The 24,348-nt window shown below is 47.1% G+C and overlaps 9 protein-coding genes across 9 annotated transcripts; 4 read left to right on the forward strand and 5 right to left on the reverse strand.

The window, feature by feature from the left end:
* Positions 1-70: 70 nt before the first annotated feature.
* Positions 71-3,102, reverse strand: AGABI2DRAFT_175704 (hypothetical protein; the record flags this gene model as incomplete). The annotated part of the gene is made up of 6 exons (XM_006453910.1): positions 71-606; positions 664-1,088; positions 1,143-1,628; positions 1,684-2,725; positions 2,992-3,007; positions 3,076-3,102. 6 exons carry the CDS (start codon positions 3,100-3,102, stop codon positions 404-406), a joined length of 2,199 nt encoding a protein of 732 aa, XP_006453973.1. The 3' UTR covers positions 71-403.
* Positions 3,103-6,004: 2,902 nt separating this feature from the next.
* On the forward strand, positions 6,005-6,929 carry AGABI2DRAFT_189300 (hypothetical protein). Its single transcript, XM_006453911.1, has one exon. It carries the CDS (start codon positions 6,015-6,017, stop codon positions 6,864-6,866), a length of 852 nt encoding a protein of 283 aa, XP_006453974.1. The 5' UTR covers positions 6,005-6,014; the 3' UTR covers positions 6,867-6,929.
* Positions 6,930-10,107: 3,178 nt separating this feature from the next.
* Positions 10,108-12,520, reverse strand: AGABI2DRAFT_189301 (hypothetical protein). Its single transcript, XM_006453912.1, is given in 4 exon segments — positions 10,108-10,469; positions 10,526-11,234; positions 11,286-12,358; positions 12,378-12,520. 3 exon segments carry the CDS (start codon positions 11,948-11,950, stop codon positions 10,326-10,328), a joined length of 1,518 nt encoding a protein of 505 aa, XP_006453975.1. The 5' UTR covers positions 11,951-12,358; positions 12,378-12,520; the 3' UTR covers positions 10,108-10,325.
* A 127-nt stretch (positions 12,521-12,647) lies between these two features.
* On the forward strand, positions 12,648-13,216 carry AGABI2DRAFT_181972 (hypothetical protein). The gene has a single exon (XM_006453913.1). It carries the CDS (start codon positions 12,662-12,664, stop codon positions 13,100-13,102), a length of 441 nt encoding a protein of 146 aa, XP_006453976.1. The 5' UTR covers positions 12,648-12,661; the 3' UTR covers positions 13,103-13,216.
* A 47-nt stretch (positions 13,217-13,263) lies between these two features.
* Positions 13,264-18,322, reverse strand: AGABI2DRAFT_113733 (hypothetical protein; the record flags this gene model as incomplete). Its single annotated transcript, XM_006453914.1, has 18 exons — positions 13,264-13,491; positions 13,552-13,644; positions 13,704-13,798; positions 13,861-13,935; positions 13,991-14,031; positions 14,084-14,299; positions 14,364-14,627; positions 14,691-14,924; positions 14,987-15,166; positions 15,219-15,637; positions 15,689-16,118; positions 16,180-16,395; positions 16,452-16,564; positions 16,615-17,121; positions 17,175-17,400; positions 17,449-17,884; positions 17,943-17,970; positions 18,035-18,322. The coding sequence occupies 18 exons, from the start codon at positions 18,320-18,322 to the stop codon at positions 13,264-13,266; spliced, it is 4,089 nt and encodes a 1,362-aa protein (XP_006453977.1).
* Positions 18,323-18,810: 488 nt separating this feature from the next.
* On the reverse strand, positions 18,811-20,478 carry AGABI2DRAFT_41003 (hypothetical protein; the record flags this gene model as incomplete). Its single annotated transcript, XM_006453680.1, has 13 exons — positions 18,811-18,830; positions 18,884-19,084; positions 19,135-19,213; positions 19,266-19,345; positions 19,396-19,582; positions 19,634-19,675; positions 19,731-19,778; positions 19,838-19,937; positions 19,997-20,040; positions 20,091-20,220; positions 20,271-20,289; positions 20,346-20,385; positions 20,437-20,478. Coding segments are annotated over 13 exons (1,032 nt in total), but the record flags the coding sequence as incomplete, so codon positions are not given.
* A 99-nt stretch (positions 20,479-20,577) lies between these two features.
* AGABI2DRAFT_189303 (hypothetical protein) lies at positions 20,578-22,122 on the forward strand. Its single transcript, XM_006453915.1, has 8 exons — positions 20,578-20,637; positions 20,686-20,900; positions 20,950-21,169; positions 21,225-21,276; positions 21,332-21,377; positions 21,426-21,616; positions 21,684-21,871; positions 21,933-22,122. The coding sequence occupies exons 1-8, from the start codon at positions 20,593-20,595 to the stop codon at positions 21,945-21,947; spliced, it is 972 nt and encodes a 323-aa protein (XP_006453978.1). The 5' UTR covers positions 20,578-20,592; the 3' UTR covers positions 21,948-22,122.
* A 594-nt stretch (positions 22,123-22,716) lies between these two features.
* AGABI2DRAFT_175709 (hypothetical protein) lies at positions 22,717-23,794 on the reverse strand (the record flags this gene model as incomplete). Its single annotated transcript, XM_006453916.1, has 3 exons — positions 22,717-22,930; positions 22,990-23,251; positions 23,311-23,794. 3 exons carry the CDS (start codon positions 23,792-23,794, stop codon positions 22,717-22,719), a joined length of 960 nt encoding a protein of 319 aa, XP_006453979.1.
* A 130-nt stretch (positions 23,795-23,924) lies between these two features.
* Positions 23,925-24,322, forward strand: AGABI2DRAFT_132715 (hypothetical protein). Its single transcript, XM_006453917.1, has 3 exons — positions 23,925-23,987; positions 24,046-24,211; positions 24,266-24,322. The coding sequence occupies exons 1-3, from the start codon at positions 23,985-23,987 to the stop codon at positions 24,298-24,300; spliced, it is 204 nt and encodes a 67-aa protein (XP_006453980.1). The 5' UTR covers positions 23,925-23,984; the 3' UTR covers positions 24,301-24,322.
* Positions 24,323-24,348: the final 26 nt, after the last annotated feature.

Here is a 24,348-nt window from a genome sequence, read left to right on the forward strand (position 1 = left end):
TGATTTCGAAAAAGGTTTGCATGGGTTGTTGATGAGCGTTTTCTTTAGGGCAAAGATAATAAATGCTTGTGGCGGATCTAAGGAGCAAGATAATAAAACAGAGGCGAAAGCGGTAATCGAAGGAACTCGGAATGTGAGTATATGCGTGGTGTATGTGGGATGGGGTAAATGGGATTGCGGCAGGAGATAGCGCAAAAGGTTTTTCCGTCTCGCCTACGGGACGGAAGTAAACAAAGAAAGATAATGAGAAGCGAGGTTGAAAGCGGGTAAGTGATCAATAAGAATATCAAAAAGAGGCCTAAAAAATTCAACCTCGATTAATTCCAAGAAAATAGTCCCCAAGGTGCCAAGACGATCCAAATTCCAGCTCAAATTTGGTATTACATGGCATGGCATGATATGGTCATAGTAGCGCTGAGCCATCTTTGCCCTGCGCTACAAGCTTCTTCCAGTCCGCTCTCCATTGCCTCATACTATTCCTCAACCTTTTGTCTCCGAGCGTTTTGGATAACCATGTCAAGAATAAATCCTCATCCTCGGGTACAAAAAATGATGAAAGAAGCGAGAGAATTGTTTCAAAACTTGCCGACGATGATGTTATATGGTCTATAAAGGAAAATGATTCGGGTTTAGATTTCGGCGAAACGTGGAACTTTGACATACCTCGGTATACCCACACAATTGCCACCGCAACGGCTACAAACAAGTCATAACCTTCTAAAAGAAATGCATCCCATAGCCGAAGTTGTGTTTGAAAGGGTACAGAGTTCGCGAATAATGTGATGTACCACTTGGTAGCGTAGGATGTCGTGGAGATCATATGTTTTTTGAAGGCTTGGTATACGTCTGGCATCATCTGCTCCATGATTCTTTCTTGTAGATATATAGCTTCAAGAAGTCCAGGGAAGCCAGGGCTGAAGACAGCATGCATGTTGTAGGCATCGTGTAAGCGAATGAGGCAGGCATACACCCGTTCAGGTTCGAGGTAACACAGGAGACTCGCTGCAATGGGTCCCATTCCTTGCACGTATCCACATGTCGGGCAACGAAGAGAGAAAGAATGTAGGACGTGAAATAGAGATCGTTGACTAAGAAGTCACGATGAGCATTCGATTTAACGGATTAGAGTTCCAGAAACGTACCCAGCACCGTACCGCGTTCTAAACATGATGTGACCACTGATCGTCCTCGGCACATCTAGGTCGATTTGTACATCATACGGTGAAGGCTTATCCACACCATCTCTGTATTCTTCCCCTAGACGAACCAATTCATTATAGCTCATACCAGTAAATCGACACATGAGCAAGTCCCAAGCAGTTGCTCGCCACCGGTCAGGGATACCCTTGTACACCCGTTCGCGCAGCTTGGACTCTTTCGACGCCTTAATTCTCCACGTTTGAATATTACCACCGGAATCTCGCGAAGCAGGTTGTAACATTCGTGTCCATTTAGATATCCGCGAAGTCTCTTTGGGAGAATGACGTGAGGGGGGTAATGATTTGAGTGAGGTAGCATTGGCGGAAACAGACGGTGGGCCCGCAGAAACAGGTGAAAATCGTTTTGTTAAGGGTGCGGCAGTCAGCCGTATTAATCGATCGTGTGAGGGTATTGTGAAAAAACCATAACTGGTTGAGATACCTTCAAAACAGGAAGCAAGATGTATATGGGAGATATCCTCACCGGTCAACAGAACTCAAAATCTTGATTTCTTCTGGACTCAAGTCTTTTGATTGTTCTATCATCTCTTCTTCCTCCATCTGGTCCTGCCTATTGGACCCAAGCCGTGCTCTCGTCCGCTCCACGCCCTCTTCGTAGCCATCCCCCTTGACACCAGAAACTTCAAGTATAGCATATGTGCGCCTTACATGAAAACTGTCCCCGTCTTCCCCCTCGGACGGAACGAGCGAGACTCTACTTGAAGGCGAGCTAGCGTTGGATTGTAGATTGCCGGGCGACCATACGGATGGTTTTGGCGAAAGAAAAGGGGAAGAAGTTGGCCGAAAAAGGTTTGACGGAGGAGTGGATGGAGGAGTAGTGCGTGTGGACGGAGGTAGTGGGGGTAATTCGCGTGTGGAAGCAGTGGACTGTCGGGAATGACTGGGAAACGGTATGGGGGAAGAACGGCGGGACTGAGGGGTGGTACTACGGGTGCGAGAGGTATCTCCAGGTAACTGGGAAAGACCAGGCGATAGAGAGCGAGACTCGCCTGGCCTGCCGTTTGGCGGTGCTAAAGCGTGTGCCAGAGTTCTGTTGTCCTCAAGCTGTTCGGACGGCGGTGAGTGCGGAGAGACGAGGCGGGAGGCTCTGAGAGTGCTGCGGAGGGGGACTGAGCCGGGGTGGAGGGCGTCTGTGAGATCAATCGCATGCGGCGGATCATTGTATGCAAGGCCCCACTCCTCCGTCAAGCTCAGCCCCGAATCACGGCAGTCCACTATCGGCGACAATGTCGGGAGTTCTTTCGACACACGCCCGTTGCTGACGGCGCACTTTGGGGGGACCCAACTTGTCCGCCGGTGGTTGTCGCCATACATGGAGTAGATGGAGAATATAGACGTTTCCGACGACGTACGCTGGTGGTCTACAGTCGTAAACATGGTCTCTGGCGGTGACGAGGAGGAGGTTGTGCTCGACTCAGTCGAGTAGGCTGTACCCGTCGTGGAAGAGGGTGACGGGTCCCGTTGTTCAAACCCAAGATTCAAAGGCGTAGGCGGGACGAGGAGGACTGCGGGCGCATTCATACAGAAAAGATAGCGGAGGGAAAGAAAGAAAGCTAAAGCTGACAAGTTATATAAAAGTATTCGGGTCGCATGCCAAAAATCACCATCACCCTAGCGTGCCCACACCGCCCCGATCCTTTCTCCTTCCCAATCGCCATATAATCCCCGGAAACATTAACCTAGTTAGTCGCTCTAGTGTCCCATAAAAATCCGCCCGATGTCATGAGAGAAACAGCCTCGTTGTCCGCCCCATGATCTCTCCACAACGTACCGGCTCCCCGAAAGTTCTTGCATCATTACATATACCTTATTCCGGAATGGTCCACGATCCGAAATCATGTTACAACATGCATACCTTTTCATCGATCGCATCCTCAACCATCTGGGCTCATGTGCCGAGCAGAAGGAGCCATACACACTTCGCGAAGCTGGCATTCACATGCTACAAGCAATCCACACGCGTTGTAATAGTCTACGAATCATGAGCCACATATGCCCACATCAAGGCTTCGCAAAGGATCATCCCTACATAGTACTTACTAGTACCTACTCGTACCTTTCCATTTCCTCTTTGCACTAGTTCCGAGCGGCCTTTATTTTAAGTTGGCAGGGTTTCATCTATGTATACTCTCTAAGCACATCTATAGACGGATATCTTGGCGCCCATTGGATACCATCACTGCTCGGGGTTGACGTTGCCAAGGGTTTACAGTCGTTTCGTTGTATAGCCATCTAGGGACCCTCACTTTATATCGATAGTTTTTGAAACATCAACTCGATTGCTTAGCCACTCCAAGTGAAGAGGACCCTGGAATATCCCTATAAGAGGCTAGGGCCAGAAATGCCCATTTTTGGGGTTTTTTGTCCGTCCGAAAAAAGGGCGTTTTTGTCTGGATCTCCCCCGGCCTTATCCCCGAAAGGCAATTTTATTATGTAAACCACGTAATTCACGTGACCTGAGGTCAGGTGTTATCCGAACCCGGACCCCGGCCCGCGAGGATTTCCTACAAATCCCCAGCTTTTGTCCGTACTGGGGACCCGGCCTCCGTGGCTGAGTGTCATTTTCGTCCGGTTTTGCACCCGGCCTACCGGCAAAAAATGACTGAAATCTGTCAGATTTCTCCCCTAGCCTCTTATAGGCATATTCCAGGGTCCTAAGTGAAGCCTGGCGTGTATCGATTTCTATTGGATAGAGGACGTAACAATATAAATCTTTCAAACATGAGGTGCGGTTGAACCTGTGATAGCCCATAATCGTGGAAATCCATAGATTTCATACCATTTTGAACTTGGTTACCAGATACTTCGACTCCATAACCATAAGTCATGATCAGTCATATCCCGCTGTAACACATACCATTCTGGACTGAAATCCCATCCTTTTATCCCTGGAGACAGAGAACCCGCCAGATGTGGGTAAGATAACCTTTTCCAATGTCACTTCTATGCTTCTTTTTGGCTCAAATCGGACTTCCAACTGAAGAATACCGATCCAATGATTGAAGACTCTCTCGTTATCTTATCAGTAAGAGAACGTTATATAGTAGATAATACTGGAGCCTGACCGTTGCTTTCCCACTTGGAATGGTGTGCTCAAAATCCGCTACTTCTCGACCAAGACTATTAACAATCCATCTGTAAAGCAACTGGAATCAACCCCAGCCCCATCTACCCGTCAAACACGCTTGGCTCAATCTCAGAGCCTTGTCACTATTCTCATTACTGATCAACATTACCTGTAACCAGTCTAGGACGTCCTACAACACGCAAACTTGGTTAATTTTGCGGCTAAGAGGCCTGATAGGTGTCAACCATCCTACCCCATAACCCGTCATATCCCATACCCTGGCCCATCCACTAGAAGACATGGTTATTCATGATCGCAGGTTCGACTGTCCTTTGATTTTTACTATGCTTACCCGAGTCCTCGTTGCAAGCTTTGATCATATTGCTTTGGTTTCCACCTGTCGAGCGCGTTGAAAGTCAATCAATGAACCTAACGCCACAGTCAGTTAGTTATCTTTAGACTGAGATAAAAACGAAGGAGGTAATTTGGCAAGCTCCCCTGATGTGGGCGTAATTATACCGTAATGAGTAGATCAACCCCGGTTAAGGTAAATCTTGACCACTGTCGTGATTGGAATCGCAGAAATAAAGGAGATAAGGCTGACGCATTCATCGCGTGAGGCGTCGCATAAGGACTCCAAGTAAAAAGATTTACAAGACGAAGGTGCATTGCGCGATTGAACCTTACGGTATCTTGGCAATTGCTAGTGTAAAAGTTTGAGTCGTTATCTCAATATTCATCGCCAATAGACCTCTTGAGAGTACCAGAAAGTCGCATCGAGGAATCCTAGATTTAACCTGCATCGCGCCTCACCTCCAGCCTGAGCTCGCTTTTGAATTATGGAGACTGGGGGAATGATTTGGCACTAACCTGTTCGGGTGGCCGTTCGGTATAATTACTGGGCTTTGGGGTATATCGTAGAGCGTCCAAGAAAATAAAAGTATGTGGATGTCACATTTGACCCATGGATTATGGATCCATTAAGATGTCAAAACTTAATCATTTTCCGCAACTGATTTTGTATCCGGAGACTATTGTTGAAGATAACTCGTTGGATATTTTTGGACAACGTCAGCGAGAGTTCCTGTAGTGAAATGCGGCGTAACTTGGACACATACGTCATGCTAGTCAACTGCCTAGCAAACGAACGAACAGGTTATTACATCAACTCAATAAAAATAAATCCACTTACTTTAATGATTGTGTATAGACGAACAAAAATCGAATGTCAAAGCTCATATCAGCATACTAGCCGAGCGCGGGTTGAATGAGGAATCAACAAATTTATAAAACCTTGAGCCACTTTTCCTTGAACACGAAAAAATGGCGGTTGTGGTCCCTCAGGGTATGTCAAACGAGTCGCGGTCGAGGCGGGCACAGTCAACCAAGCGTCCCCATCTACCCGTCCCCTACGTCATCCCCATTTCCAAGTATAATCCAGGCCGACACATCAGCGATGAACGCGTCCATATGAGCAGTCATTGCAATGTCGAGAAACAAGAGTGCTTCAGCCAAGTGTTCATTCTTTTGATCACCAGACCGCAAGATCTGGAATCCCAAAGTGGACTTGTAGGAGTGGCAATTAGTACCACGTTGACCGGTCGGAATCAAGTATTCTCCTCTTTCTGTTATCGGTGCTACGGAAAAGTGTATGGTTTGTGTCGGGAGGACAACGTGACGATACGAGTTGTGACGATTGTGTGACTGGCTATTCTTTGCGCGGAACGATGTTGGGCTGGAAGCAAGCGGGCCAGTGCAGCTCACGGCTAGCCTACAGAACACCTGCAACAACGCGTTCCTATGCCATCTCTCTCGACCCTCCCAAACGCCTGCCTGGAAAAAAATATCCTCGCGTCTTTCCGGATAAAAAGACTGCCCAGCACACCTGGTATACCAGCATCCTCCAAACCAGCGCCAACTCTCCCATTCTCTTCCTCCAACACCAGGATTTTACTGCAAACCGTCTGAAAACCCTCCGAGTGGATATAAACACCGCCGCACAGCGTATTGCGTCCTCAGACGCAGATGCATCCCCTTCCCTGCCGAAACTCACTGTAGTGCGGACCAGTATTCTTGGAGCGGCTCTTCGCGATCTCAAGGGAGTCAATAGGTCTTCCGTGAGGAAAATGGTCAAGGATACGAAAGGATCCTTTGCCCTCCTTACACTTCCAAACTTTCACCCGCCTCAGCTTCAAGCTGTTCTCCGCGCCATGGAGAAGAGCGCACCTCCAAGACCACCCAAAACTCCAGAACAAATCAAACAGGAGCTAGAGGCCAAGAATGCTGACCCTGCTACTCCAGGGAGGAGGGTCAAACGCGTCCGAGAAACCAAGACTCCCGATTTAAGGCTAGTGGGAGCGTTGATTGAGGGGCGGGTATTTCTCCCGGAGGATGTGAAGGATGTATCAAAGTTACCGACGTTGGAGACGTTGAGGTCGCAAGTTGTTGGATTGCTAGGCGCGCCTGCATCGCAATTGGCTGCAGTTTTGGGCCAGGCGAGCGGTGGTTCATTGGCGAGGACTTTGGAGGGGTTCAAGAAGGGACTAGAGGAGAATGCAGAACAGCCGCCTTCTCCGTAGATATTCTATATTCTATAGCACAGTCAATTATATATCTTTTCAATCAAGCTTAATGTTTTCCGAGCGCGTCACCTGTGTGACCTTGGTGTGACTGCGGGATAGTTGTCGCGACTTTGCCTCTCACCTCCACCAATACACTATGTACGTTCACCACAAATCTTGTAGAATGCCGCTCATGATGAGTATTTAGGGACGAAGACGATGACTTTCTATACGGAGGCTCTGCAGAAGCCGCCCCGCCACCCACGGGTAAGAATGTCAACCATCCTACCAGACCGCCATATTTCTTTGTACTATATCTCACGAGAGCAATTCAATTGACTTATTTCTCTCATCCACATACTCTTTTGTCTGCGTGAACGCAATAAACCGATAACCAGTTCCCCAACCGTAAGTTCCAAAGTTCTGGTTAGAATCCATAAGCGCGTTTTTTTTTTGATGTATTTCAACATAGAATACCCTTGGAAAAATTAAAAGCGGCTACTGGAGTCGGACTCGTTGAACAGCTTGAAAACCAGGCTGAACAGCAACAGAAGGATGAGGAAGACGATCTCTTTCTAGATAATAACTCCTCTCGCGCTGCGTCAGCGACCGCTGTGTCTACTGCTACCCCTCCTCTCCAGCCGGCCCCAGCTTCACGAGAAGCATCGCAAGATGCAGAACGTGAACTTTCTAATGGTGTGGACATTGGGGAAGAAGAGCAACAGCAAGAGGAAGAGGAGGAGGAGGAAGAAGAGGAAGAAAGCGATGACGTGCGTAGTACCATTCTTCGAGGTGTCTTTTCTAAAAGTTAATCTTTTTAGGACATTGAAATCATCATAAACCGTCCTTCGCACTCTCTAGACCTGCGGTATGTCTTTGAAACCTTTTTGATATGCTAGAAAGTCGATTTGACCCATCCTCGCAGACCTGGTCGTTCAGGGAGTCGTGCTACCGCACCCACAGCGCCCGTCGTTCATGGTCCGTCCTAATCAGTTTCTATCCTCATCTTATTGAATTTTTCCCTCCAGCCCCAGCACCATCATTCACAACCGAGTACAACCCAATTCAACGCGGTGGAATCCCAAGTTCAGCACCACCACCTCCAGCAGCATCTACATCCCCATCTCAACTCCAACCCTCTTCCACAAGCACACCATCTCGTCCTCAACAACCTCTCACCCAAAATCAAATTCAACAACAACTACAGCAACAAACGCTTCAGGAATTACAAAAACACGATGAAGGGCCCGACCCAAGTACTCTTCCAGCCGTCACGGCTCCACCTTCTCATCCAGAGATTGATCAGGATGGCATCGGGATGTATGATGGTCGTTCGATACTTGAAGTAGATTTGACGGCTATGGCTGATAAACCTTGGAGACGACCTGGTTCTGACATTAGTGACTGGTTCAATTATGGCTTTGATGAGATTTCATGGGAGGCGTATTGTTATCGACGGAGGGAGCTGGGTGATATGGCCAGTGTCCTCAAAGCCAACGTTATTGTACGTTATCGTCTCACCCACTTTGAATTCTCTAACTTGGTTTTGTTTTTCATATAGAATTTGACTGGTATGGGTGAAGACCAAATAACAGCTTTACCGCCCGAATTCCGACAAATGGTCATGTCAAGTACAACAACCATGATGAATAACAACATGTCCAACATGCCTCAAAACATGAATGCCGGAATGAACGTTACAGGTCCTTCACCGGCAATGATGAATCCTCAAATGATGATGGAAATGTCGAATATGATGATGAATATGGGGAATATGGATATGGCGCAGATGATGCAACAAATGCAACAGCAAGCTCAAGATGGTGGTGGAGGCGGTGGCGGACCAGGAGGCGGTGGAATGGGTATGGGTGGAATGGGTGTGGGTGGAGCGAATGAACAAGTTCAACCGGGTGGTATGATGATGCAGGATGGGCCTTATCCTGCTGGACCTGCTGGTATGATGAATATGGGTATGGGAGGTGGTGGAGATTTTGGTATGCAGGTACGTTGGACTTGATTACCCTTAAATTTATTGTCTTTCGGAGCATTCTTTTTTTCTTTTCCTTTTCTTTTCCCTTTTTATAAGTTCTCGGGGAATGCGGTTTGCTGAAATAAGATCTTATTTTTTGGGATTCTTGGTAATTTGTTCAGATGCAAGGCCAGAATCAGATGCCACAGATGTTTCAGCAAGCACAGAATATGGACGGTGCTACGTCTGGTTCAGCAGGTCAAGGTGGTCCAGGCAGTGCTGGTGTTGGTGGTGGAGGAGGAGGCGCAATGGTTGGTAGCGGTGTTGAAGGTCCATCGCCACCAACCTCTGGTACACCCGTTACTCCAAGTGGCGTTATAGCTGCGCCTACCGGCCCAGCCGCTCAAACTGCACCTGTCGCTGGAGGAGTTGGTAGAGGTTCAGGAGGAACTCCGATTCAACCATATGCAACCCGTAGTGCTCCAACTGCTCCTGCTAGTGTTGTTAACGCTGTGACCGGACCAAGCGCACCTCGTGGTGGACCCATTGGTCCTTTAGCAAGAGGAAGAGGATTTGGTAGTGTTCGTGGGCGTGGTACGTCTAACAGACTCATTTTTAGTAATCCATTAAACTAAATTTCTTTTTATTGCTTCTTTCTTATTCCCTTTCAGGCGTTGTACCACCGGTCCGACCAGCTTCTCCGCTTCCACCAAATGTACCGACCGGTCCACGAAATCAAAACAAGTACAAAGACAGAGATGGTAATGCTCCCGCTGTTGATGGTCTTGATTATGGTGGTGGTGGTGGTGGTGGTGGAGGAGGAGGAGGGATAGGTGAGAGAGAACCTCGTGAGCGTGATAGGGATCGTGAACGAGATCGTGACAGTCACAGAGAAAGAGATAGAGACAGAGACAGAGATAGAGATAGTCATAGGGAAAGAGACAGGGATAGAGAAAGGGATAGGGATAGGGATAGGGATAGAAGCGTGAAGGATCACAGAACGCCTAGTGCAGAGTTGGAAGAACAGCGGAGTTCAAGCAGGTGTGTTATTTCTCCACTGATTGCAAAAATTTCCGACTTATGTATGTCTCCTCAAGGAAACGAAGGAGCTCTCCTGGGTTGGATGAGCCGCGGTCTTCGAAACGGCGTTGAATGTCAAGGAGCTTTAATATTTGTTTGCTGACGCGTAGATCACTGCTTATTTCCCTCTCCTCCCATCTCTTACTCACTACTTTGTTTTTATTCACTTGTTCTTCTTGCCAATCTATTCGGTGTAGTGAACCTCGTGATGCAGAAAAACATGTTGATGATTGCATAGCCCAATTATCATAAATAGCGTACAACGACCTGTGCTGATAAATGTGTAAACCAGAAAAACAATATAAGTAATAGTTGGCAGCCAAAGCATACACGAAGCACATAATAGTCTTGAAGTTGAGGGTATGAAGTCGAGGGAGATAAAGTAGAAGGATCCGACGAAGAAAGGAAAAAAAGATTGTAACTTCCTGTTATGCCCTCCCGCCAACCCTGCTACCTGCTGCTCGGCGTTTACCTCCCCTTCCAGTCCTCTTGTTATTCCGTTTGTTCTTGCATGTGTCACAATACCAAGATCCTTCGGGGCAGACAGTTAATCCAATACATGAGAGATGGAACTAAAAGACATAGGGATCAGAAACGGAATGCACCATACATCAAAAACATGACTCACCCATTCACGTTCACAATTCTCATCATCACAAGCGATCATTTCACCGTAGCTTACACTATCGCAATAACAATACGTCCTGCCATCGTCGTTGTCGCCCTCATCTCCAGCTCCCTCCCCGCCGGTCGAGTTTGCTGCATTCGCGCTCCCAGTCCTACCTCCCGCACCGGCTGTTCCATTAGCAGTATTGACAGCGGAATGAACAGAGGTACTCCGAGCGAAAGGTACACCGGGTCCAGCCAACAACTGAGCTGAAGTAGCACTCAGATCCGGTGTACCCGACAATGAGTGTGGAGGAACATTGTCATAATAGTGTGCTGCATTCCCATTGGTTAACGAAGTCCCGGTGCCATTTGCATAAGGTCCCAAATTGGACGAGGATGCCGGATGGTGATTGGCGGTAGACAGACCATTTCCAGCGGCCCGATGTGAAGAGAGCGACGAGGCTGGATTGTGAGAAGGATAATCGTTGGATAGAGGAGTTGGTACTCGGTTATTATTTGAATTTTGACCGGCAGCACCCCGCCGTTTGGCAGTTGAGAGGTTGGAGCCATTGGTTGCACGGCTGGCATTGGTTGCATGGGCATGGTTGTGGTGTGTTGAGGAAGTGCCACGGGCGGATGACGTTCCGTTGAGGTGATGAGCGTTTTGGGAAGGGAGGTGAGATGTGACGGAGACGAGTGATTCTGACGGTGATGGAGCACGGTCAGTCCTAGACTTCTGGTAAGCGGGCATAGAGGGTTAAATGCACAAAATAACAAACTTTTTGGTTCGGTTCGCGCGTGAACGTGGGTTGGTAGCGTCAAAGACACGGTCCTTCTTCTGAGGAGAACGAATGCTACCAATATCTATATCATCATCCCTTGCAGCGACCCGTTTGCGTTTCGCGGGACTAGGGTCTGCAGTGTTTGCGCTGACCAGCAAGCCAGAACAACCGGCATTTCCCCTTCGTCGACGTCCAGTGTCCATGTTAAGGGGCATGAAGGACTTGTCGGACACATGAGGGTAGACGGTCTTGCGCCTCAGCAAACTGACGTCAAAGTCTGGCATTCTCTCAGCGAGCGTATAGAGATGCGTGCCGTGAGCTTTGACGGTGTCTGCAGCACTGCAGGCTACACGAATCTTATCTTCGCCTCCATACTTGAGGCGAGCAGCCTCTTCGGAGATCTCGTGCAAGAGCCACAAGCGCTCCTCCTTGGTGCCGCGGCGCTGCTCGATCATGCAGGTGAGGTCATGAATTTTGGCAGTGATGTTGATCATGGACGAGGAGAGGACGGCATCGAGTTCTCTAAGGTCGCCTATGTTGCGGGAGACGTCGAGGGGAAGAGAGTCGAGGGTGTGGGAGTACTCTGCGAGGAGGGCGAGGGAGTAGGCGCTGTTTACGCCTGCCTGCGCTGCCGTCGAGGAGCCTGCGCGCGGATTGACCATGGTGGTCTGTGCAGAGCATACCCATCACACGAAATGGCTCTCAGTCGGTAACCCTAACCTCGTTTGATTACTCTACTAATACACTATATATATTTATACTATGGCTACATGGCAGGGGTATATGCAACAAGTCTTCGACAAAATCAGAAATTGAAAATTCTCCTCCTCAACGGCTTCTTCGCAGCAGGTGCAGACTTTACAGCCGAAGAGGGCTGGCCAGCCATAGAGGTGGCAAATTGGGCGTACATCGCGTGCGCGTCGCGCGGCGATTGGCCGAGGTTGAACCCGCCAAATGTATTGGGCGAGGCAGGCCCATTGGGGAAAAACCCAAAAGTGGGGGATGCGGGGCCGTTGGAAGGCATCGTGCAGCGATTATTTGGTGGATAGATGAAAGAGGATGCGATGATGTAGGCGAATGGCCCTGATATTTGAATGTTTTGGCGAGCGGTATTCCTCGAGCCAAAAAAAAATGGATAAACGAAGGTCTTGACAACCGACGGGTTATTGCCACAAGGCAGAGGATGAATGTGGCGGACAAGTGGTGCACAGTGCAGTGATCCTCGCAACGGCATATCCTGGGCTTTATACTGGGCATGAAAACATGAAAACGGAACAAGGGGGTTACCAAAAACAGACATTCGTTTGTCCACAACCCATATTTGGAAGAAAGCGCTGGACAAGCGAACAGAGTCGTCCGCCCTTGTTCCTCTTATGCTCGACTACTATCAGATCCTCAACACTAGTCCCTCTGCTTCATACTCCGAAATCAAACTTGCTTATCATGCCCTACTTCTCAAGCATCATCCGGACAAAAACATTCACAACGCCAATTCAAATTCTATCGATATCGCTCTCATCAAGGACGCTTACGTGACCTTATCGTCTCCAATCTCTCGCGCCCAGTATGATGCCTCTTTGAGCAGACGAAAACAAGAATCTCTTGTACCTCGTCCTGCACAAGTCGTTTCTTTGGAAGAATTCACGCAACTCGATACTCTGGGCTCGGATGACACTTGGGAATATCCATGTAGATGCGGAGGATCTTATCGCATAACCGAAACAGATATGGAAAAAGGACTTCATCTCGTGGCGTGTAGAAGCTGTTCGGAGGTAATTTGGGCTGGTTATGAAGTGCAAGAAGACGAGGAATAACAAGTATCGCCATAATCATCAGAGGCTCTCGTAATTTCCCAGCCCCACAAATTCAGCCACTTTGTACGTTGATAAAACTTCGGAACTTTTAGCTGTTGATCTAAACTACAACAGATACCTTCTAGCCAGAAATAGAAACCACTATAATCCTTGAGCTTGAATTACACATACAAACCTTCATTACTATCCACATCAGAATCTCCACCGGCATCAGGCTGGTCCATCCCATTATTCTCGTTAACATCTACGTCCATCATTTCCTCATCCTCGTCTCGCTCCTGGACATCCAACCTCCCTTCCTTCCACTCCCGATACAAAGTTTCCTGGAATTCTCTTCCGAGCGCTCGTCCCAGGGGCAACGGAACAGCATTACCAATCTGTCTATGCATCTAAAATCCTCAGCATCATCAGCGATTCCCAAATCACAAAAGAAAAGGGCATAAACTTACCGTGACAACGTTCCCCCGAAACGATTCAAAGACAAACCAATCCGGAAAACCTTGAGCTCTTGCAAGCTCACGTACCGTGACCATTCGTTTACACTGCACGCGCCATGTCAGCTCACAACTGAACTGGGAATCAAGAGAAAAGTTTGACATACAGAAGGGTGTAAAACCCGACATTGTTTCGCCATCGGATCAATGTTGGTAACGATGGTCGGAAAACAGCTGTCTTTATCTAAACGGCCATACCATCCTGTAATGGATCTTCGGTTAGGGCCATACAAATTGTCAGCCAGGGGGGAGAACAAAACGTACCAGGTCTGAAATTTTGCCTTCCTGTAGATGAGATTGGATTTGCCCACTGCCATTCGTGCATGTCCGGTCGCAGACCTAGAATTGTGATCAGATTCTCGTTTTCGGCGGTGGGTAGCTCAAATATACGTACTCCTGTAATCAGCTCCCGGCTTCAACGAGATTCCCAGTACACTACAATAATAGTGTTTAAAAAAATAAACAATCCATCCTTGGGAACACTTACCGTTCCACTTTTCTCTCTTTAACAGTCTTCGTAAAATGTTGTAAATTCGTGGTCTCTTTCTCCCTAGCGTCTTTTTGATATTTGGTACGAGGTTCACAGTCATATTCCTTTCGTCCTTCATATCCACAATGTGATTTCTTATGTTCACAGACCAAAGCTGGTATGTCCCCTCTCATAAGATCATCTCTTGGTCTCCTAGTCTGTCCAGGACGTTTCCTAGGGAGAGAAAGATCATCAGAACCTGCCTGAAATGAAAACAAGAATGATAAAGACTACATACCAATCAAATTTCGGTAAGTCCCCAATAGCATCTTCAATCGACACAAACGGATGAGGCGCAGTTCCTGGACCAGGTCGTATAGGTCTAATAATATCACCATTCGGCATAGTAATAAACAATTTATGAGATTGCGGGAAATCATGTGTTGGTTGAGGAAGATTTGGAAGTGGTAGCGTTGACTGAGATGCTATGAGAAAGAATCGAATGCGCCTTTGAGGTGTACCATAATGTCCTGCTTGAAGTAAGCTGTATCGAACTTGATACCTAGGAGTCATCTTTCAGTATACGCCTTCGCGTTCGGTAACTGAGATCCTTTCGACACATTACCTCATATCTAATAAAGCTCTTACTAAAAGCTTCAAACCACCCATCGTGACACCTCCTTCTACCCTATGCAACCCAGCTTGTCTCGTATCAAGATTAAATCTCAAAAACCCCGCCACGTTTTCCAAATAAACGTATTTCGGTCGGTAATAATCCACCCAAGAGAGTGCAGTAAGCATCAGACTCGATTTCGGATCATTGGCAGTTTTAAACATATTAAGTCCGGAATGAGTCTGACTAAAGGAAGAAATAAAACATCGTGTTGATATTAAGTGCTGAAAGAAAGCAATTTGACATACCAGGGAAATCCAGCTGTTATCAGATCAACGGAGCCAGGTCGAGGAACTTCTGGAATAGGCGTTTTACTGTCCCAGAGTTGTAGCGGCCGATTAACTTCATGTCCTTCATGTTTCTTGATGGCGTATTTCAGCACAGCATTAACACATTGATTGATCACTTGCGTGCCAGCACAATTTCGCCTACGTTATCGTGAGCATAAGTCTGAGGTGAAGGTTTAAAAAAAATACATACCGAATCGTCTTCGCAGCGCTCGGACTAATTTCCAGTGCATGTGTAACCTTTAAACATTCACTCCCTTCCTTCAATCCTAGGCTAAAAGCCCCAGCACCTCCAAATAAATCCAATACTGCCATTGGGTTTTCTTGCATTTTAGTCTTGAAAGTCTGCATATCATAATACTTTGCCAAAGCTTCTTTGGTGCATGATGAACAAACACTAAGATCACGAAAAGATACCCGTTTCTTTTCATCCCAGGCTTCTGGCTGAAGTGTTGGAAAGTGATATTGGAGATAGAAATGCGTTGGTGACATATTGAGCCAATTGCGGAGGGATAATCGTTGACCGAAAGATTCGTGTGAGAACACCGTACATTTTGTTATAATATCAGCGTAAGGGATGACAGCTTCTTCATCTGTTAAGAAAACATGTCTCTAATACATGACTTAGCATCATAACAAATAAATTGATGGTGACAGTCATACCTCATCTTTGATCTCTTCTGTTGGATTCACGATTTTCCCAACCAAATCCCATAACCTTCCGACTTTCTTTACTCTCAGACGCAATGGCGCCCTCCCGCCGGTGGAACGTATTATCTCGATAATCTGGCCAATTTTGGAAGGACCTTGTTCACTCCGATAGAGAACAAAATCAAAAACATGATAAGTATTGCCGTCAAAAGCGATTCCGAGATCTTCCTTGTTTTTATTCTTTCCTTGTCCCTGAGATCGCACTTCATCTCGACATTGAAATTTGTCGTTATCCTCTTCCATAGCAACACAAGACGGACAATGATCTAGGCGCACAGAACCATCAAGACGATCGTTTACTGTAGGAGCATAGTCCTTCAGGTGGGCGTGATAGCCATCTTTCACCGCCGTGAACGTCGCGAGCACTTTGTCATGATGATATCTAAGAAGAGAGAAAGATGTCGGTTCCATCTGAACGTTGTGAAGATGATACTCGACGCTACCTCACAAAAAACTCGTCCGGCTTTACCGAACCGACAGGATTCAAATGCACCTTGACCTTGGCAACCAGTGATCCTAGTGGTACCGGGTTACATAACGAGTTAAGAAATAATTCTTGAGGGTCTGCGAATTCTTGTAACAGCATCTGTGAACCATGTTCGAGCCACTGAACATGAGCTATTCGCTCTTCATTTTTGATATACATGATTCTTGCGAACCTGATAGGATGACGCTGTCAATATTTATGACACCCTCAAGAGTAAAGTATAATAACCAAAAGTAACTCGCGATGCTGGCGGTTGAAGGAAGGTGTCTGATATCCTTTGGCCATTCCGGTGGATCTCTCCCTCCGTATTTTCCATGAGGGACAAGAACAAAGTCTCCTGGCTTAAGAAACAATCACACTTAAAGATAACAAACAAGACAAAAAAGCCTACCTGATAAATTACATCACTAACCCATATCTTCCTCAAAAAATTACTCTTCGCATTGACTCTATCCTCCTTCTTCCAATCAACGTCCAACAAACCGAATTTCACTCTTTGTATCAATTTCCAGAGAACCTCTACATGCTTACGCTTTTGTCTTTCCACTTCAACTTCATCAACTTTTTTCGGCGGAGGCCCAATGACAACCAACTCTTCTCGAATGTATCCTTTTGCAAGTGATGCAATAAGAGGCGTAACATGGGTAGGATTTTGATTCTCGACTTGGAGAACGGCAAGATCAGGATTTCTGAGGCCTACAATTAGGCCAAATTGGGTTTTGAGCCTTGGACCGCGGAGGTGATTGCATAGGGAAGAGGAAGAGGAACGGCTGGAACTGCGTAAACGAGAAGCTTCGGGTGCGTTTTGAAAGATATGAGATATGGCGGGTACACGACGAATGCGATATTCTTTATCTTCTTTTTCGACTTCGTCTACCGCATCACGGATGACTTCAGCCTGTGCATTATTCACTCTAGCTCCTTCAAGTAGGAATGATACAGAGGACTTACCGCACTCCACAAATCGTCCTCATCATACTTTTCTCCAAATATATCGGTAGCCTTAGTAAGGACCCCAGGGATTAATTCGAACTTCAAATGTAATCTCTTCAGAGCGATGGAAATGACCATTTGCGCAATGCGCCTAGGCGTATAAAATCGCTGATACCATTGTTTGTATTTTTCCGCCGGCATCTTGAGGATGTACCACGCATGTTGAGTCTCGATGTAAATAGGGCTGTTCCGCGTCATTTAAACACAATATGGCAGTAGAAGGAGGACTCACTCATTATCCTTGGTCCAATCAATAGTATACCTTAAGATGGGTCCAATCCGCATAAACGCAGGTTGGAATTCATCGTCTGCTCCTTCGTCATTACCATCGCCACCAATTAAATCTTCTTCGCCAACATAATAAGGCACCACCCAACCAGTAACCTCAAATCTCCTATCCACACCGTCTTCTTCCTCAATCTTTGATAAAACGACATATTCGTTCCGATGACGAGAATCAAAGATCGTAAATCCTGTAATCATTCGAATGGGTTTATCTTTCGGTCGAATATTGGTATGCCGGCCGTGTTGAGAACGACCAGCTTGAATTGGTGGATCAATATCATCGTCATCAGCTTCGGAATCGGAAAGCAGTTCATCTTCTCCTTCGAGGAAGGCGTCAGCACTCTCGCGAATCTCGTCAGGTCGCGAGGTATAATATTCCGTTGCTATAATGTGGCGCGATTTGCTTTGCATTCTTCAAGAAGGAATGGGCTACAAACATACGTAGATCCAATTGCAGTTTCTTCGCGGGCTAGAACCAAAGAAAAAATAAATGAACCCTCGCATACATTTCGTGAGGTTCAACTAAGACCTACCCGAGGAGGCAAAACCTCCATCTCGCCATTTTCAGCATCGCGAAGTTCTTCCAAAGTTCTCTTCTTCAACAAACTATCACCTCTTCTTCGTTCACCCTTCTCCTGTCGCCTTTGTTTCTCCCTCTCCAATCGCTTCAATTTCTTCTGGTCCACCTGCTGTGCAGCGAGAATCGCTTCCAAGCGTTTCTTCTCCTTTTCATCTGCCTCTCGTTTCTTCTTTAAAGCTTCTTCTCGTTTGACTTCGTCAGGGAACGAGATTTCAAAAGCTGTTGGTCTCCGTCGCGACATGGAAGTCGGCAGATACCACTTTAGATGTGGCACCCAATATCGTGTTTTTGCTGCTGGATCAGGATGGCGTATAACTCAGCTCAGAAAGATCGAAAGAGGCTGATATTAGAACGAGATCAATGCTCAAACCGAAGCTTGTTCGCGAATATGTGAGAGACGGAACAATCGGACCGGTATCAGCAATCAAAAACAAATGATGCCTCTATCGAAATTGGCATTCCCATGGACTAAATACTTACAACAAATGCGAATCAACTACGAGGCAAAGGATAAAGAGTAAGGCATGCTACGCGTCAAGAAAGCATTAAAAAGGTCGCAATAAACCGCCTAAGGCGATGCATAAAGACACCTGTTCGGCGAAGAATACATTCATTCCTGAACTTTAGAAAAAAACACATATCAGAACGAGAAAAATACTACTGGGCGGCCACGCCCGTTGCCACCTGCTCCGGATAACTCTGGTAATTCTGGTAGTTTGGATCCGTTGGATCGCCAACCTGATGAAAATCTAACGTGGAATGGTCAGACCAATAGCTCAAGTTACCGGTTCAAACAGCTCACCAAGTATCTCACTATACATCATGACTTTCCAGGTATCGACAGGTAGGTCGGCATCATTGAAACTCCAATCGAATTTCTCAGCCGCTACTGGTTCATCAGTAGGGTCATGGTATGGTGCAACATACGAGTGAGCAAGAGAATCGGCGGCATCTATCCGTTTACGGGGATCAAACACGAGCATGCATTCAAGAAGATCGAGAGCTAGGAGAAGATCAGTATAAGACCGAGGGGGGAAGGCAAGCCAGGCATACCATCAGGGTCCGAGGTCCGTAGTTTCTGGCTGAATGGCTGGCGATCTCTTTTTGGCAAACTCTGTACGAAGCGCAACGTCTATGTGACCGCCATGTTAACGCAAAATGGAGTCGAAGGGCAGAGGACGCACGTTCTCGCTGCATATGGTCTCAATAACATCATCGGGAGGCGTGCCCAGCAGTTCAGTGATGATTGAGAATTGGTTGACGTCTGTAGATCAAATGAGAAAGGCAATTTGGCTGAGAAGCGCTGATACCCACGATCTTTCCCCGGGAACAGGGGCTTTCCCTCAAGCATTTCGGCAAAGATGCACCCTGCGCTCCAAATATCGACTGCGACATCATACTTCTGCCATGTTAGCATGATTTCGGGTGCGCGATAATACCGCGTCGACACATAGCCCGTCATCTGAGGGTCCTGTATTCGTGCAAGGCCAAAGTCGCATATCTACGGAGTCCATGAGTTACGATCGCTTCTACAAAGATCCGAGATAAGCACTTTTAGATCGCAATTCTCATTCACCAGTATATTGCTCGGTTTCTGTGTGACTAAAGCATAAGCTCTTGGCTCAGGAAAGGTGAAAGGCTGGACGAACAAGGTCACGGTGCACGACGCCGGCAGAATGGACGTATTTTAAACCGCGCTGTTTCCAAGTTACTTGTGAGCATCTGTTCAGAAAGGGAAGCTGATAGGCGAACGCACGAGGATCTGGTATAAGAAGTACTGGATAAACTGCTTTTCCAGCGGTCGTGAGGTGAGGAGGCGGTGGAGATCGGTTCCCAGGAGCTCTGTAACAAAGTACCTGCACGAGATCCATACATGAAGGAGGGGCTGAGGTAAGGAAGGAAGGGTGGAACTAACAGATCCTCGAGTGGCGAAATAAAAACGTCGCTCAGGCTGATTATCTAGGGTAATATAAGCACAAGCAGCAGCAAGAGGTAAAGGGCTGGCGTACGTTTTCGTGCTGTATATGCTTCAGGAGCTTGAGTTCTCTGTATGTTCGCTTGCTGAGGACGGGCGTGCTGAAGGGTTTCATGATCTTCTTTATCGCCACGGACGCTCCAGTAAGCTGATCTTTGGCGGAGCTGCAGAGCAAGGTTGAAAGGCAGTTGGATAGGGCGTGGAGAGAACATACCATACGAGCCCAAAGGCACCTTAGATGGGGATTGTTAACGCTTGAGAAAGAGAAAAGGAGGGATTGGAGGCTCACCCATGCCTACAGGCTGGAGATCGACATAGCGGGTGGTAACCTACGCAGTACGGATGAGTGAAGCGATCTGGGACGAGAAAGAGAGCAGAACCTCAAAGGATGTTCCAAAGATGCTGAGTTTGACAAAGGACATAAGGAGAGGGTGAAGAGCAAAGGGGCTCGCTGATGTTGTTTCCCTTTTGTATGGTATTCAGTAATCACATCTTCCCGTCGCTAATGACGCAACTTCCTGACTTGAACACCCACCATGTCCCTCCTCCGCCCTCTCCTCGCCGCCTCCCCCCGCGCCCTCGTAAGCATGCCCTCGCAGTGTGCAGAACGCCGCTCTAACCTCTTCTAGGGCCGCCGCTTCGCCTCGACCGCACCCGAGAAAAAACCATCCAACCTTCCTCTGTACCTCATCGGCGCGGGGACCATCGGCGCAGGTGCTTACTACTACCTCGAAAAATCGTCGGCCCCCGCAAAACCCAAGCAGGTAAAGAGCCCCCTTGACCCGGAAAACTGGAAGGACTTCAAGCTCAAGAAAATCATTCCTTACAACCACAACACCTCCAAGTAAATATGCCTGTCTTCTTCACTTCTCTATTCACACGTATGCCCTTAGGTTCGTTTTCGAACTGCCAGAAAATGAGGCGTCGCTCCTCCCTGTCGCTTCCATGTTGCTCGTTAAATCCTCCGACCCTCAAGCACTGCTTAATGAGAAAGGCAGCCCAGTCATCCGTCCTTATACCCCCATTTCCCCATCGGAGCAGCCCGGTGAACTTACTTTCCTCATCAAAAGGTATGAGAATGGCAACGCGTCCAAATATATCCATTCCCTCAAGGTGTGCCACACACCCACGCTTTGTTGGTCTATCGCTGAAGTACATACCCTGCTAGGAAGGTCAAACCTTGTCCTTGAAAGGGCCCGTTCCCAAGTTCCCTCTCAAAGGCAAGTTCTATATTTCTCACGGTTTTCAGTTTCAATCTCACTCTTTTCTTACTAGAGAACGAATTTGACGAGGTCGCGCTCATTGGTGGTGGCAGCGGAATGTAAGCTTGGTACCTTCCTTTTTGTTGTGCCTCGCTCACTCTTGGCAGAACCCCCCTCTATCAAATCTTGAATCATGCCCTCAAATCACCCAATAACAAAACTAAATTCACTCTTCTTTTCTCCAACGTGACCGAAAAGGACATTCTTCTTCGCGAAGAATTTGATGCATTGAAAGAAAAACATGCCGACAAACTTGACGTAGTATACTTGGTCGACAAACCAAGCACCACTTGGACAGGCCAGTCTCTCCGTCATCAATGACGTATTGCTCGCGGTATTAACTTAGGGGTCAAAAATATATTTAGGTCCTTCCGGCTTCATCAATGCAGAAGTCATCAAAAAACATGTTGGTCCTGCTGAATTGAAGGACAAAGTCAAAATATTTGTTTGCGGACCTCCGGGACAAGTCGCGGCTGTCGCTGGAAAGAAAGCAGGCATGAAACAGGGGGAACTTGGTGGAATCCTCAAGGAATTGGGTTACACTGAGGATCAAGTGAGTTTTTGCACCGATAAAAATTTTGCTGCTCGACTCATGAGATCATGGCGCAATACAGGTTTTCAAATTTTAGATGACTCCTGCATAGAACTAATGTAATGACGTCCAGGGATGCATGGAGTTTTTTAGACTACCATTAATTATAGTGACATATAGTGATATGAACGAGAAGCCAGGCAGTACGAAAGTTTCCGCATGCTTCACACAGTGACTATGCCTATCCAATGAGCGACGCCTTGGTGCTGTGCAAATAAATGAAAGAACCGCAAGGTCCTGCTTCGGAGAAACTTCAAACATCGCAACGCATGTGCAACTTCTGCATTGTTCATGGGAAAATCTATTTTCCGGGGCTGAGTTAGGTGGAGAGAAATATGGAAGGCATGTTCTGAGTCGGCTATATGAGGCGGTTCGCGGCTGATGGAAAACAGTATCATAGATCCATCATAAATGCCACTGACTCCCAGTTAAGGAAGCGAGGAAATGACGTCGAGCAAGGTTGTTGTAGATCAGATTTCCAAATTACTTTATAAGGATGTAAAATTCCGATTTGCCTCAATTATAAGCTTTTCGATCTGGAAGATGAGGAATGAGATCTTTGCATCTTCACATCCCGTACTTCGTCCGACGTCGGGTTTGATGAGGAGAGAGAACGACTTCGGTGTAGTTCAGTATTGGTGTGCTCGAAAATCATCACCAAATCATCAATGAGCTAGGTGAACGCCAAGTCAGCCAGATCTCATCTACACCATCCAAGCCTTTCGTGACCAATCGGGGAGGAGCGAGAGTCAGTGATTTTGGAAGGACGACTCAGAAGGCACATACAATCATTATTATTGGGAGATTTAATCACGAAGACAAAATTCCCAAGTTCGGTCCTCACCACCTTCGCCAGTCTTTCCAACACCGTGTGCTCTCTCGCCTTTAGTCATTCGGTGTTCGTAACTTTTCCAGGCATTACGATGGAACGCGAAGGAACGAAGTTGAATATACTGCGGGTTTACGAACTTGCTCCCTGTCTTTGGCAATGGAGGCTTCTTTGCAAGTCTCGGTACTTCCCTGTGAAATAACCAGCAGACATAAGGTGTCAATTTGGGCAATAGGGAAAAGATGATTACCACAGCGTGTATGGTGGGACGTTCCGCAAAGTGATGAGGACGGTACCTCGCGCCTTCGAGTTGCTTGGTGCTTCATTCATGTCGTCGGGGTTAGGAACACCTTCGTCTTCGCTCTCATCGGCAGCTTCAACGGGTTTCCTTTTAGGTTTGTGAATTGAAGGTATTAGTCCGTCTCTAAGCACTTTGGCAGCTGATCGGAGGAAGTCCAGGACCAATACTTGATTAGAAAGTATGTTCCTGTCCTGGTCTGTGATTCCTTTTCCTGCAAGAACGCGAAATCCTCAATTACTTGTCGGTAATGGAATGACAGTGGGTGCGCACCTGCGTGAGGAAAGTTCCATACAACACGATCCCATTTCCTTCCCTTGACACCGGAAATCTTATCCAATTTCGTTGCGTCGATATTAAAAAGAACTTCTACGCCTCGTTCTCGCAGGTTCTGAACGATATCTTTTGCTTCAGGATATTTAACAAAGCATTCTTCTTCTGAATCGTACGCTGTAGCGGTAATATTTTGCGGTGGCAGGTCCTCGAGTCCAGAACCAGAAGGTGGGTGAAATGCTAATGCGCGCGCAAATGAAAAGTTCCCTTCGCCGACAAGAAGAATGTCATCCGATGGTAAGAAAGGTATAGTGGGTTTCTGGTTAGACAGAACTTTTTCTTTAGCTTTGGATTTCGCAGACGAAGCATATGTGGTGGTCTTCTTGTACTTGAGATCTGCAGCCCTAGCTGCCTTCTGAGCCTTTTCCTTCTCTTTTAGCCTGGATTGCTGAGATTTGAGCGCTGCTTTGAGGCCTTTGCCCATCGCGATGATGAGAAAAGAGTTCCGGTATCCTTTGCTGATGTTATTTTCGGGGGTTGTTAGCGAGCCAATCAGCCAGCGTCAGAATGCAGTGAAGACATAAGTGGAAGTCGTGGAAATGCCACGTTAACCTCTGTATCATATCCACCACCACCCCCCACCCAATTCGTCGCCGCTCCTTTACTTATTTACCATGGCATGTAATTCCTACGTCCTCATAGTGAACACCTTGGCTAATCCTTTTGCATAAACAGCCCACTGAATTCGAGCTCCGCAGGAAGAATGAAAAGTTTGCCAAAGCTGCTCGTGAGGGAAAGAAACCCACGCATGCTTCGCGGCTAGAGAAACTCTCGAAACGGAGCCCTATAAACCTCTGGGCACTAGGGGTCATTTGTTTTGTAGTGATCGGTGGAGGTATGTGTCAGTTATGACCTCTCAAGTAGTAGCCGGAACTCATGGCTTTGAATCTAACAGTGGTCTTTGAGCTGGTTAGAACAATCTTCCTATAGGCCTGCTGCTTACATCTGGTCGATGATCAGTCAAAAGCTTGGTTGAAA

Source organism: Agaricus bisporus (assembly GCF_000300575.1).
Source record: "Agaricus bisporus var. bisporus H97 unplaced genomic scaffold AGABI2scaffold_1, whole genome shotgun sequence".
In the NCBI taxonomy this organism is placed as follows: Eukaryota; Fungi; Basidiomycota; class Agaricomycetes; order Agaricales; family Agaricaceae; genus Agaricus; species Agaricus bisporus.